At 50.8% G+C, this 13280-nt stretch overlaps 7 protein-coding genes across 7 annotated transcripts; 3 read left to right on the top strand and 4 right to left on the bottom strand.

Annotated features, from left to right (window-relative positions):
• The first annotated feature begins 306 nt into the window (after positions 1 to 306).
• Positions 307 to 2793, top strand: POJ06DRAFT_20770 (Sec39 domain-containing protein). The gene is made up of 2 exons (XM_056185390.1): positions 307 to 1872; positions 1916 to 2793. Exons 1-2 carry the CDS (start codon positions 338 to 340, stop codon positions 2577 to 2579), a joined length of 2199 nt encoding a protein of 732 aa, XP_056041203.1. The 5' UTR covers positions 307 to 337; the 3' UTR covers positions 2580 to 2793.
• A 214-nt stretch (positions 2794 to 3007) lies between these two features.
• POJ06DRAFT_270569 (uncharacterized protein) lies at positions 3008 to 4265 on the bottom strand (the record flags this gene model as incomplete). Its single annotated transcript, XM_056189444.1, has 4 exons — positions 3008 to 3442; positions 3496 to 3827; positions 3875 to 3980; positions 4032 to 4265. The coding sequence occupies 4 exons, from the start codon at positions 4263 to 4265 to the stop codon at positions 3008 to 3010; spliced, it is 1107 nt and encodes a 368-aa protein (XP_056041202.1).
• Positions 4266 to 4424: 159 nt separating this feature from the next.
• On the top strand, positions 4425 to 6071 carry POJ06DRAFT_214141 (uncharacterized protein). The gene is made up of 2 exons (XM_056185497.1): positions 4425 to 4777; positions 4830 to 6071. The coding sequence occupies exons 1-2, from the start codon at positions 4616 to 4618 to the stop codon at positions 6003 to 6005; spliced, it is 1338 nt and encodes a 445-aa protein (XP_056041201.1). The 5' UTR covers positions 4425 to 4615; the 3' UTR covers positions 6006 to 6071.
• POJ06DRAFT_214140 (uncharacterized protein) lies at positions 6072 to 7830 on the bottom strand. Its single transcript, XM_056185496.1, has 2 exons — positions 7229 to 7830; positions 6072 to 7178 (listed from the first exon to the last, which is right to left on the bottom strand). Exons 1-2 carry the CDS (start codon positions 7495 to 7497, stop codon positions 6197 to 6199), a joined length of 1251 nt encoding a protein of 416 aa, XP_056041200.1. The 5' UTR covers positions 7498 to 7830; the 3' UTR covers positions 6072 to 6196.
• A 138-nt stretch (positions 7831 to 7968) lies between these two features.
• On the top strand, positions 7969 to 9480 carry POJ06DRAFT_226841 (uncharacterized protein). Its single transcript, XM_056185738.1, has one exon. The coding sequence runs from the start codon at positions 8078 to 8080 to the stop codon at positions 9449 to 9451; it is 1374 nt and encodes a 457-aa protein (XP_056041199.1). The 5' UTR covers positions 7969 to 8077; the 3' UTR covers positions 9452 to 9480.
• Positions 9481 to 10461, bottom strand: POJ06DRAFT_259931 (membrane-associating domain-containing protein). The gene is made up of 2 exons (XM_056188430.1): positions 9928 to 10461; positions 9481 to 9874 (listed from the first exon to the last, which is right to left on the bottom strand). The coding sequence occupies exons 1-2, from the start codon at positions 10294 to 10296 to the stop codon at positions 9707 to 9709; spliced, it is 537 nt and encodes a 178-aa protein (XP_056041198.1). The 5' UTR covers positions 10297 to 10461; the 3' UTR covers positions 9481 to 9706.
• Positions 10462 to 13186, bottom strand: POJ06DRAFT_296965 (kinase-like domain-containing protein). Its single transcript, XM_056190585.1, has 3 exons — positions 12896 to 13186; positions 11933 to 12841; positions 10462 to 11880 (listed from the first exon to the last, which is right to left on the bottom strand). The coding sequence occupies exons 1-3, from the start codon at positions 13029 to 13031 to the stop codon at positions 10955 to 10957; spliced, it is 1971 nt and encodes a 656-aa protein (XP_056041197.1). The 5' UTR covers positions 13032 to 13186; the 3' UTR covers positions 10462 to 10954.
• Between the last annotated feature and the right edge of the window lie 94 nt (positions 13187 to 13280).

Raw genomic sequence — 13280 nt, 5'->3', positions numbered from 1 at the left:
AGGATATATAGCTACAGAACGTATGCAAAATAACACGCGACTAGATCGGCGCCACGCGACCTCGCAGTAATCCGGTCACCAACGAGTAAATCTTGGGAGATTTGGCATTATTGATGATTTGTCGTCCCCGCACATTTTTGCCAATCCAGTGAGATTTAACCGACGTCATCACGCGAACAAAACCCTACCCCATGTTGAAATGTGATTGCCCAATACGGAATCAGACTCACCAAATGCAGTAGCTCTCTGGCCACCTCCTGCGCCGCACGCTCACACTGCACAAGAATCGCAACATTGCACACACGTTCGCTTCCAAATAGCTTGCGGCCGGCCGGTCATGTCCACCACTAGCAATCCAGCATCAATGGACCAGGACCTGTCCCGAGCAAAGCTAGTCCTGCTAGCTGTGTACCTCGCATCGGCCACAAAAACTGACGAACTTCGAACACTGTTCGGATCATCTGACTGGAATGGCGCAGCCACGCAGCAACTTGCACTGAAGATTTTGTTGAAGTTCGTGCCAGAGACAGCAGACCCGAATTACTATCTGTCGCTCGTGTCCGATATTGCATATTTAAGGTTTGAAAGGACTGACAATGGCGAAGAACTGGTGAGTCTTCTACCGGACGCAATTAGGCTGCTGGACCACGATATTGCAGCCAAAGTCGCGGAGAACCTGTTATCCGATGCCACGGCAGCGGTAGAATTTTACGAAGACGACCCGCAATTGACTATTGCAACCTGGGTTTTTGCACGAATATACTCGATCGACGCGTCGTTTAGTATGCTTGAGTTGATCGGTGCCATAGTGTCTGCAGACGTGGCGGAGCCGCTGCCGGAAACAGTCCTGCAATGGCGCGACGGTGTTCTTCGCCCACTACAGCAATTTTATGTCTATTATCCTAGCGTGGCTGATAGGAAACGGTATCATCTAGAAGAATATACGTCCGCCGATCCCAAGCCCATCGTCGAGTACCTGTTGCAACCAACTACAGCCAAGACTATCAATCGGGACGTGGCCACGATCATCACTCCTTATCTGGACTATATTGCTACAGTTTCGCCGGGCAAAATAAAGCCATGGAACAGCTTTTTTGAGTGGTTGGTTATCACTACGGCCACACAGTTCCCGATCGTAATCGAATTAGTCAAGCACTGGAACGGGCCAGAGGGCAATTCAAACGCGTTGATTGACTATGTGTCTGCCATCATAGCGTCATGTTACCAATGTTCTGAAGCAACCTCTCAGTACTTTGAGGCAATGCATGTCTTACAAAAGCGGGGAAGTTATGTTGTAAATTTGGCGGATATCACACCTGTCGACGACGATAAATCGATCGAGGACCAACTGGCTTCTTACACCGACTCTGATTCTGCATTTAATTTTCCACATTCTCCATTGTATCAAGCTACACCGTCGAATCTATACCTGCTTGACCATTTGATCATCTCTGCCGCTATGATATCAGTTTATGTTCCCACAAGCCTGCAGAGTATTACGAAACTCCGCTTCTTTGGGACACAACAAACCCAGTTACAGTTCCTCGTCAACGTCGTCCGAGGGAATGGAAGGGAGTATGCGTATCGAGATGACAGTAACTGGAGGACACTCCGCAGTGGGGCGCGTTATTTGAAGAACAAGAGCTATGTTCTCGCCAAATTGTCAGATGCCGATATCGATAATGCATTCCTTTCCGCGCTGCTTGATTTTGGGCGTATTGGGCTTGTTCGAGAGATTTATATCGATCCGTTGCAGCCTCCATTAGAGTTGGGAGATGTTGAAAAGCATGTTTTGAAGGCATTTCGGGACCATTATGATGGTGCGTCAAATTGTAATGCAACCCGAGGAAGTCTCAAGACTGCGTCACAAGTGTAAGTATTCATTAGCATAATATGAAGTCAGCTAACAGAATAGGCTCCAATTAATTTATCCGAGCATGCTCAAGACGGAGAATCTAGAAAAGGCAGACCTTCTTCTCAAAGCAACCCATGAGCTGTCTAAATATTCTCTCGTACTAGTCCAAGGCGTACCTCTCTCTCCACTACAAGTTCGGATCAACAACGATCCCGAGCAAATCATCTCACAACTGTTACAGTTCAACGAGAAGGCATACTTACAAGTGGACGAGATGATCAGCATCACGATGAACTTGATAAGAGGACTCGAAAAATCATTGGACGCTTTGCATGGAGTTGAGTTCCGAGTGATCAGGATGTGTGTGTACGCTGCACTCGCGGCGGACGATTTCAGCACTGCATACGACTACTGCATGACCAGACTATGGTCCCACGCAGACGAAATAAACACGCACGACCAAGATCTCCTCTGGCAAGTTTTTTTCGCTGCCGGCCGCTATGTCTCGCCGAACGCAATTTCTCTAAGTCCATCACCCGGTTTCCGATCTGCTACTCAGACTCCAATGATGGTACTGCAGCTCAATAACCAGATAAAGTGCTTGCAGCTACAAATGGAGTTGCTGTCCCGCGCTTTGGATATTTGTCCTGAACAACATATGTTTGAGATTTTGAATATTTGGCAGGACTTTGAGTTACAGGTTGCTCAGTATTCTGCGAAGTGATATATTACGCTGTTGCTGGAGTTAGAACTGCATTTGTAAATTATGTAATGACCTGTATTATACTATACTACGTGACGAATGGGAGAAGGATAGCAGTCAGTTTACTATCAGCTACTACAGAACTTCTCAGATATAACAAATCAGTTTTAGGCGAGATCGAGTCCAGTGGTCACTCTACTTCAGAACATTGTGGCATGGTTTCTAAGACACTTTGCAGTGTACAAGAAGACCGACCCAGCGGGACATCTGTGTCAAAGTGCATTTTTATCGCGCTCGCCAGGGACCAGAAATAGAACTCTGGATATACTTCTGGTTGTCTGGCCAGGTAGTATTGCAGGATGTCTCTCTCGTATTCATGCATTACATTTGGAACCCTGAAATAGTTAGCGAATAATTAGCACGGAAGTAGCGCGGCCACTACCGAAACCTTACCGTCTAACACTAGTAGTCATCCACACAAACGCTCCCAAGCAGAATAATCCAGCAGCAACACGTCTATCATAGCCTAGGATATTCGCATACACGCCCTGCATATCCAAATCAGAGCGAAACCGCAACGCGTTTGTTATCAAGCACGGGATCTCATCCGCCCCTCCACCTTGGATACTCTTGTCTCGCATGATGGCTTGTATAGCGCGGTTGATTACATGGTCGACCAGATCGACATCGACTACGCAGTTAGGCAGGCTAGCGTAGCTGCGTCGGTGCAAAAGTAATTTTTCTATGAACGGCTTCGAGACGATTCTATACGCTAAATCGTTCACCTTCTCAAATATGACCGCGTCATTAACTTCAAAGTACAGATCAAGTAAGGTATCCAGAACAAGGTATATGGATGCATGGTAGTCCAGCATTCGGGTCACCTACATCACCGTTAATTCTGTTCCGAGCTCAAACTTAGCGGTGAAGTGCATACGAACACGGCGTCGCTGATGGCGTCGAACGATTTCTTCGCAACATCGATATACAGTCTCCACGTAGGGCTTTCCCGCAGGAGAGGCAAATCTATGCGACTAAGTAGCGAAAAAAACACGACGGTCTTCAGCATAGTCGGCCACTGGTCACTATCCACCCACGGTACTCTGATCGAGAGATACCGTGACAAAAGTGCGAGACCGCATGGGACGTTGACTGACATACTGATCGGTACATCAGACCTCATGAGCCGGTACCAGGCTTCGAGAAATTTCTTGACCAAAAGGCTCTGGATACTGTATACCTGATAATCTTGCGTCACATAGAGTATTGCTGTGCCCCGTCAGCAGAGTCGCGCAGGGTGAACCTAACTGGCATACTCAGAAGGGTGTCTAATGCTTGTTCGAGAAGGATATAATTTGGTGAATTAATTGTAATATTCAGCGTTCGGCGGTCGATATGCGCATACGTCAAAAATTGACTGTCCTACAACCGTTAGCAAATTGAATCGTCAGACAAATTTAAATGGCAGCACACTCTTTGGTAAATGCATCCAAGAGCTCTAAAATTGACAACTGCCTGAATGTATTTCCTCATATACATCTCGAACGGTATAGGCAGACTCATATCAGTGACAAGAGTGAAGTCAGTGGGCGTCGGCATCGGCTGCCTGGTCTGTCGCAAGAGTAGAGCATGGCCGATTCCACTAAGATCTAGCGGTGAAATTGACCTTTCCGAAGTCGAGATCTCCGAAGTTTCGATGTTCTCCATCATCGTAATATAGAGCTCTAAATATGCAAATCTCTGGACTACTGATCTCAGTCGAAGAGTTGCTTAATCCTCGTGAAATAGACAATCGGGCCGCTGTGTCGAAGTTTCAGGGGTAACGGTAGAGAGGAGCCCTGCGTAGGATTCAGCATCGCTGCTAAGGGAGCCGACTTACAGTTTCCCAGGGGTCGCAACGTCAGAATCAAATAGTCAACATTCTGCCCGGCTTATCCAAACTCGTTCTCAGTATTCGCAATGGCCAGTATTGTGCTGTGATTTATATAGCTTTCACGGGCTTAAGTTTGACTATCGAAACCTAATAATCTGCTCATAAAGCTTGCCAGAGCAACCAAATGGACGACTTACCGTCCTCCCCTGAATTTCTGCGGTCTAGGCAGCACTACGCGAGTTCGGACAGTGCGGTAGCCAAACCATCTGCTGGCGATAGCCTTCCATCATCTCCATATTGGACAGCGAGCAATGTCGGAGTCGCATCGAATGGTTCTCTGCGAAGTGTATGTCTCCAGATCAATGGCATCGAAAATGCGTCGTCTTACCATGAAATAGAACAGCAGTTCAGACAGATTATCGCTTCACTCTTCGTCGCCCCTTAGACGGTCCAAATCGAATTACTTGGGGTCGAGTCCAAATCAGCAATTAGCTCGTGTACACAGTACGCAGTCCCTCCGCTCGTCTACGCGACGCGGCGCACTGGTCGAAGACTCAGAGTCCGATTCTGACCAGGAAGACCAAACGATTACGGCCAATGTTGTACAAAATGGACGCGCCAAACCACGCAATTTCTCCGCCGAGACCGTAACCGAATCGAATGTCCACTTGCACGACAACACATCAATTTGGGAAGCTGTTGAAGATCTCCGCAGTCGCGTCGTGAAGCTTGAAATGTCGAACCGTGAGGGAAAATCGCACGCCGCTATGCTCGAATCGACAATGGTGACATCGTCGTCGTCGTCGACGTCACTGGACTTACGATCGTCGCCTAGTCGAGCGAGCACGGCCGCGTCGTCCCTGACATCGGCAACCCACGGACACCTGCGCACTGCGCTCGCCCATGCGCGAGAGGCCGTGCCAGGTGACTTGTACTATTGTCTAGAAACCGCGGCGGTCGATCTCGAGAATCTCGCGAGCAAGTTGCCAGCCGACCGCATCGTCAAGTTGAAGATGGAAGCACTCTACCGGTCACTCGCAGACCTTTTCATTGTCCTGAACGAAGACCAATTTTTTACACAATACAACAGCAGTACGTCGCGACCATACTCACGACAGCATCAGCGAGGACAGAGCACCCCCTCCATCGTCATCCGATCCGATCCGAATCCTGTCCCGGAATCTGACAGCGGGATTGCCAGCCGATTGCCTGTGCGGGCCGCATCGCGGATGCGAAGTTCGCTCGAAACAAGCCAATTGCCGCCAAATTTACGTCCGGCGTCTCGGCTTGCGAGTAGGAACGACACGCTCCACGGCGACGAGTACGCACCGACACCAGCATTCGACACGTCCTCAAACCTGAACCGGCGACCTTCTGTCAGCGGGACGACCACAACAACCCGGCCGACTAACAGCATCGCTATGCCGCGCTCATTATTTTCTCGAGATGAAGGCGCGTACCGTCCTCACTCCGTGATGGGCATGCGCGCGCCATTTCTTACAGGCAGGCGGTCCGGCATGGTCAGGAGTTCGCCCGGTAGTATTTCGCGAGGCAACAGCGATCGAGTTGATTAAAGTTTGTATAGACAGGCAGCATGGGACGGCATTCACAGGAGTTCGAGGTTCTTCGCGTAATTACAATTAATGCTCTCATACAGTCTGGTCGTCATTATGTCATGTAGATCATTACTGTGCATGCAAAGGCACCAACCAAAACATCCAAATCCCAAACTCGCAAAAAATGCATGGACCAAACAGAACTTAGACTAAATAAATTGGCAGTCCCGAGCTCGCCGAGTGTGCTCAATCAACGCGACACTAGCCTCGCTCTCACTCCTAACTATTCGCCTACAAGGATAGTCTTCGGAATCTGTGAGTCGCAACCTGTCGGATTCGGACCGAAATAGGTGCTGCAGATTGAAAGAGTGGAGAGTAAGCGCAGTCACGCGCCACAGGAAGGTAATAATCTTGAAGCTCCAGGTCGTGCTATTTGTGTTCGTCGCGTTGATGGCCGTTATCGACAGCTGCGTCAACTGTCGTCGATGTGACCACTGGCGCGACAGTTCTCGCCGCCGCGGGCCTTTTGCCGACCGTGACAATGACACGGAGTCCTTCACGCGGCAGCCAGGTCGCTTGTGCGGACCCGCGCATGACCGCACACATCTCTCGCACAAATCTTTCAAGAGAGAACCTCCTTGTTGCGATCGGGGTGGCGCTCCCGAGACGTCTTTTGGAATGCGAGGAAACCTGAAGTTCGCTAGACAGGGTCCGAAGCATTTTTCACACAATCTGTCGCGACAACACTTGCACGGCATCAGTGCGCGGTCGGATCTGGTTCCGCACGAGTCGCACTGAGGCTGGACATCGGTTTCGGGATCAATAATATTCATCGACATACCGCCATCTGTCGGGGCTTGTACATCGTCTGATGGTGGAGCGATATAATCGTCGACAAAGGCGAGACTATATGCGACGTGGTCCGATGGCATGTCGTCGTACTCCTGTGTCGGTGATCCCGCAGAATCTGGTAACAAAATCTCCGAGAAGCATGTCAACGACCTGTGGTCTAGTGCCTCCAGAGGAGAAAATCTCGAGTCTGGCTGTTTCTTCGGTGGCGACGACGACAGAGGGATTGTGGCTGTCGATGCGGGGAGGAGCGGGAACTGCGCGGAGATCATGGTGTGGTACCACGGCATCTTGCCCGTGAGTGCGAACTGTAGAGGGGGAGACTGTGCTTGCGCTCGCGGTCTTATTACGGGATTAGCAAGATGACAATGCCGAATTTCGTATGCACTTACCGAGAAGGAAATGTCGCTGATGTCTTAGACGACTCCGTGATCCGGCGCATAGGGCCCTGTTCAATACCATCACGCCGTTCCGGAAATACATTTTGCACTTTCGGAACAGCCATCTTCTTTCTGGCAGCTGTTCCCGACCCGGACGTAGTCATATTTGTAACGTTTGTCGAGACAGTAGCCAGTGGTTTGGGGTTCTGTCCAGTACGAACAGTCCTGCCAGACTCATAGCGCTCGCCCGGCCGTGCGTTGCCTGCCACATCGGCTGGCATTGTCCAATCCACAAGAGAAGTGACTTCAATCGTGATATCACAATCCAAATGCGCTATAGCTCTATCACACACATGCTGCGTCCTTAAGACCAGGACTGTTCGAGAACTCGAATAATCGACCGGGCAGGAACTATAATGACTGCCGATAACCACCAAAAAAAAAAATGGCGAGGCGCAATACAACTCACAACCACTCGACCGCTCAAGCACACGGCGCGGAGTATCAAACTAATATAAATATATCAGAGTATTGCGCTCTGACCTTTTGAATGCAACTGACCGTCGATGCCGAGTTCTAATTTTGGTCGTGGTGCGCTTTTGAGCGCCGTGGCGTCGGCGGCTAGTGTGGAGCATCCAGAACCTGTGACGCGTTGTTGACGTACTGCCCAGGTTAGCTGCAGCTCGTTGGCCGGGCAACCGGTAACAATAACTTTTGCCCACAACACGTTGCACAGGCGTGCGAGAGGGCGTATGGAATTTTCGACCGCGACTTCAACGCGTAGCCGACATAGAACGCGGCGACTTGCACTGACGCGTATTTGTATAATACTCCGACAGTTGTAGGCAGCATACGGCAGCTATGTCTCTCGAGGCACGAGATGAAGATTTTGCGAGGCTGGAAGCCGAATTACATCGGTCGAACACGAGTCTGGCAAGCCAACAGCGCGAGTCAGAGACTCTCATGCTGCAAAACAGTGACCTGGTCAAACAAATCGAGGACCTGGAGCACGACAACCACCAACGGGGAAAAAATGCCGAACGGTGGCGGCAACGATTCTTGACGGAAAAGAAAGCACTTGAGGAGGCCAAGGCGCAGGTTGTGGCCCTGCAGAACGCGGTCAAGAGTCGGGATGAAAGTAATCGAGAGCTAGCTGCGCAGAAGGTGGGCATCGTGCAGGAGCTGGTGACCGTGAGGGAGAAGGTACGTGGGTTAAATACAGAGTTGTTTGAGTTATCGCAGGCCAATGGAGTGTTTGAAGGTAGAATCGGCGAGCTGGTTAAACAGAATGAGGTTTTCGAGCATGAGATTGAATTGTTACGAACACGGGAGGAGAAAATTGGCACGACAAGGGAAATTGCGCGACGGTACTCAGATCCGGAACCAGTGCGGAGTTTGTCAGACGAACTGGCGGGGTCATCGGATTCGGATGGGTCAGGACAGACGTTGTTTGAAGGTTTTGATGACACGGAGCATGTGGATTTGCGCGCAAAATTTGACCAGTTGAGGGACGAGAATGGGTGGGAGAATATGGCGTGGCTGACACCAGACGAAATGGCAAACTGGGCGACCGCAGTGAAGAAGGTCTGTACAGACGCCGGATTCGAGATTGGACGTGAGAAGATGTCAGTGGTGGAAGTGTTAGTGGCTGCGTTGGCCAAGCAGCATTTACTAATTGAGAAGTTGCGTCAGAGTGACAGGCCGACAGAGGTAGTCCAGTCAGACACACTTGCTATAAAGCCGGACGCTCAGGTAGAGGCGAAGGCATCAGAAGCAGAAACAGACTCAAAGGCTGCAAGACCGACAGACAATCAGGCTACGGTAGTAGAATGCAATTCAATGGCTCGCGACGACACTGTAATGAAGCTGTACAATATTGTCGCTCAGCGGCTCCCGTATTTGCGATACATGGCATACCTCGTGCCAAAACATATACTGCAGACCTACGCGGACGACGATATTGCGGTCAAGCTAACAATTCTGCTGTCGTTCTTCTTCGCACTGATACTGTCCGTCGCGCTTGCGGCAGGGACCGGAATCGGATACTGGGTTGCGACATCCAGCACGGCAAACGCATGGTGTTCGGCAAACCACATGTCGTTTGCCCGAGTGATGGCACGACGGAATGTGCCGTGGTGGGTCGGGAGCCGGATTCCGTTTGTCGAGGGACTAATGTTTCGGCTTGAAGGATGGGCTGCGAATCGATACGGATACAATCGGATTTTAGTGAGCTAGGATCTCAGACCCGCATGTACAGTTGGGACGTTTTGCACGATTACATTGTATTTATGCCATGGCGTTATCTGTTACGTATTACATAAAATTAACAACAATTTCTGCTCCAGCGCAAGAATTAACCGAAGCCCTTCACTTTCCCATATGTGGTACTCCATCCATAATAAATATACAAAATAAATCAAACTCCAGATTGAACTTGCTCACAGGATCAATGGATATACGAAGCCAAGTTTATCATTTGTCACGAATCAATTAGACCTGAGTCATGGTAGGAGGGGCGGGAGCTGCCGCGGGGGCAGTGGCGGCGCCGGCGCGCTTGCTGGGGATCGTTCCCCAGCCATGCCTGAGGCCGCTAACAAGAGAGAGGATGAGTAAGAAGAGGGCGGCGCCAAAGGCAAAGTACATGAAAGCCGTATCCGCCTAGCCGCGCGTGTTAATGGCACCCGAATCCCGTCATAGGCTTGCAAACTCACCTGAGCCTTGCGGCATCTGTCGCTGCTGCCCTGCGCGACCTTGTTGGCCGAGACGTATGCGTTGTTAGAGCACGAGTGGACTCGGAGGGCGACGGCAAGAGCAGTTGCACCGGAAAAGGCGAAGACCGTGACCAGAAAGTCGACGGCGGCGACAGCGAACGGAAAAGCGACGCCGGCCAAGAACAGAGCAATGAAGCCGTAGAATACACCAAAGACCAGGCCGAAGACGGAGGCGAACATCATGAAGTTAACTTGGGATAGGCCAAAGAGCTGGTCGTGGATGAGGGAGCCAGTGAGGCCAAGGGTGATGACGAGAAAAACAAAGAGCAAACTTCGCAGGAGAGCGTTGGAAATGAAAAGAGCACCCATTTTTGCTACTGTTGACGTGTATTAGAGATCGGAGTAGTAGATGTTGGATCTTTTCCCTGGTCTGTTAATGGGATTATGCACACAGCGGAGCAAAACAAAACAATCGAATGCTGGCAGGGCGCTGGCAAGGGAGAAATATATCGCCGCGACAGTGAAAGCGAGCGGCATTGCCGGATAGCTGACCATGATGAGGTCATCGCGCCACGCCGCACAGGGTTACCCTCCCGTTCGACGTCATGCGAAGGCGATCGGGCGCCAAACCTTATCTCCATTTGTGCGACAAGCGACCATGTCGCACAGGCCACATGACGACCACCTATCAACATACTGCCCGATCAAGGCAAGTAATTGAATCTTGCTGTGCGCTGTCTACAAGCCGCTGTGACTCCTCAACGATCCGATGCCCCCCGTGTTACCTATGCCCGGAGTCGCACATATCGCGTCAATTGTTCATCGGCCGATATCGATCTCTCAATTATGTCGCCGGTAGCCGACCCGCTCACAGACGGCCCGGATAACCACGTGGCACAAAGTCGAAGCAAATCATAGCATCGTTATCTATTACTTCTACATCATAGCGAACACAAAATCATATGCTACCAAACAGTACCCTCCCCTACATCTGACATAATAATTCTCGTCTCGCTGTCCAGTTGGGTCACGCTGCCTGACTGTTCACGGCCAACTCCATTATCAGGCGCGTCGCCATGTGCAGAAAAGGATACGTTGAAAGAGTCTCGTCTTCTTCCTTCTGCTTCGTGTTATTCGGGCCTCCTAATGGACCTGCCTTGACCTTGTCTTTGTCCCCATTCTGCTGCCCCTTTTGGCTATCGCTCTCGCTGTTGCCATTCTCCGGCTTGACCTTCTCGAGCGTCGTCAGGTTCGTGAGCACGTTCATATTATTTACGTTCCCGCTGTTTATCGTCACAACACTGCTGCTCCGGCTTACGTTTGTGCTGCTACCACTCCGCCGCCGCCGGACCTTCTCGCGTGCCATCTCGTGCTCGTCCCCTTCGTTCCACCACCCGTCAAACTTGAAATCCACTAGATAGTTGTTCTGCTCGAGCTGGTACAGCTGAATCTGCATCTTCATCAGCTTTCCTTGCTCGCCTTGCAGTGGCTCTCCATCGCTATAGTCCCGCGGAATGTACTTCCATCGCACTAATATTGTCCATGGATCCTCCTCCGTAGGCTTTGCCCACTCTGCACCAAGCCCCTTCAATGCCCGGTAAATTTCACCCATGACGTCAAGTGGATACGACCGGCTGCGAATGCCAAAATGCCACCGCGTCTTTGACTTGCGGTTCGACGACGACGTTGCGTGGGCCACTTTCTCGAGATTGGCCGCGAGACCTGGATTAGATGCTAGCATGTTCGCGCGGTGGTAGGTCGGTAACGACGACGGCAGGACCGCAATCGTCGTGTTTGGCGTTGACAGGTCGGCTGCGTTTAGCGCCGATGACAGGTGATGGCTGTCGAATGTGAGCGTCTGTTCGTTGCCCTTTCTGTACTGCGACCCTTGATTCGACCGTATCCCGTCCTTCCACGACGGACTCGAAGACAAAAATCCGTCCTTGTTGTCCGCTGCCTCTTGTTAGCATATATTTACAAATACAATATCTCAAGAAAAACTTACAGTCTTTCTCCATCAACTTGTTTTCCCTCATCAGTTCATAGGCATCTCTGATTTCGTTGCTTTCTCCCTTGCTTTTCAGCGCATCGTACACCTCCTCTTTGTCGTATCCCATTGTCCGGCCAAGAGCACCGACGACAGTCTCGTCGATCTCGGCGCTGCTTTTGTCTTCCGGCCGAAGTAAGTAGTCTGGTAGATTGACCTTAAACCATTTGTCCTGCATGATCTCCCTCACCGTGATCCGATTAAGTGGGTTTACAATGAGCATGCGCTGTAACAAGTGCTTCGCTCCTGGCGACAGGTACGATGGCAGTGTGTACACCCCGCCGTTAATCTTCTTGAACAATGTCGGAATAAACTCGTCGTCAAACGGCAGCCGACCACACAGCATGACATATAATATGACACCACAGCTCCACACGTCGACTTCCGGCCCTGCATATAACTTGCCCGAAATGACTTCTGGCGCAGCATAATTCGGCGATCCACAGCTCGTCTTCAGAAAGTTGCCGTCCGTCATGATATTCGACAGCCCGAAATCGGCAATCTTGACATTCAGGTTCTCGTCGAGCAACAAGTTTTCCGGTTTCAGATCCCGATGGACGATCTTATGTCGATGGCAGTACTCGACCGCGCAGATGATTTGTTGGAAGAACCGCCGAGCCTCGTCCTCCGGCATCTTGCCGCGCTGGACAATGTAATCAAACAATTCCTTTCCCGCAAACTCAATCACCATGATGATTTCGTCTTTAGACTTGATAACGTCGTACAGCTTGATGATGTGCGGATGGCGCAAAAGACGTAAGTACGATATCTCGCGCTCCACACGGCCCTGCATGTCGGATTTCGCCAGCGTCTTGCGGTTGATGATTTTGAGCGCGACCCGCTGATGCGTCGCCAGGTGGTATGCCACTAATGTTTCGATTAGCAATGGTTAGCCTCTCACATCCGCCGACACCAACGCACATTTCACTTTGCCGAACGAGCCCTCGCCCAAAGTCTTGATAATCTGGTACCGGCCGATTCGCTGGCCGGACGAAACGCGGTCGCGCGACTCTCGCGGTTCCTCCGAGTCTCGTTCACTCGCCGCCATGGATGACATTGTTGTCACCGTAATTCTGTGTCAATGAACGAATGTGGCAGCAGGAATCTATATCTACTAGAGCGTAATAAATTCTCTGCCTATTCTATGATGAGCAGGCATAGGCCCGAGATGATGAATGGTAAATAGTACGATCGGTCGCCACTACCGGTTCGCGATGATCGTTTTGGCGATGCTGCGGGCGGGGGACAGCCGTGGTTAGGGTAGCTTACATCTGCTCACCCTGGATCAGACAAAGTGAGAAATGCA

Source organism: Lipomyces tetrasporus, assembly GCF_029532465.1.
Source record: "Lipomyces tetrasporus strain NRRL Y-64009 chromosome Unknown POJ06scaffold_10, whole genome shotgun sequence".
Classification (NCBI taxonomy): domain Eukaryota; kingdom Fungi; phylum Ascomycota; class Lipomycetes; order Lipomycetales; family Lipomycetaceae; genus Lipomyces; species Lipomyces tetrasporus.
The sequence above is the reverse complement of the archived record's forward strand: the minus strand, read 5'-3'. Positions and strand labels throughout refer to the sequence as shown.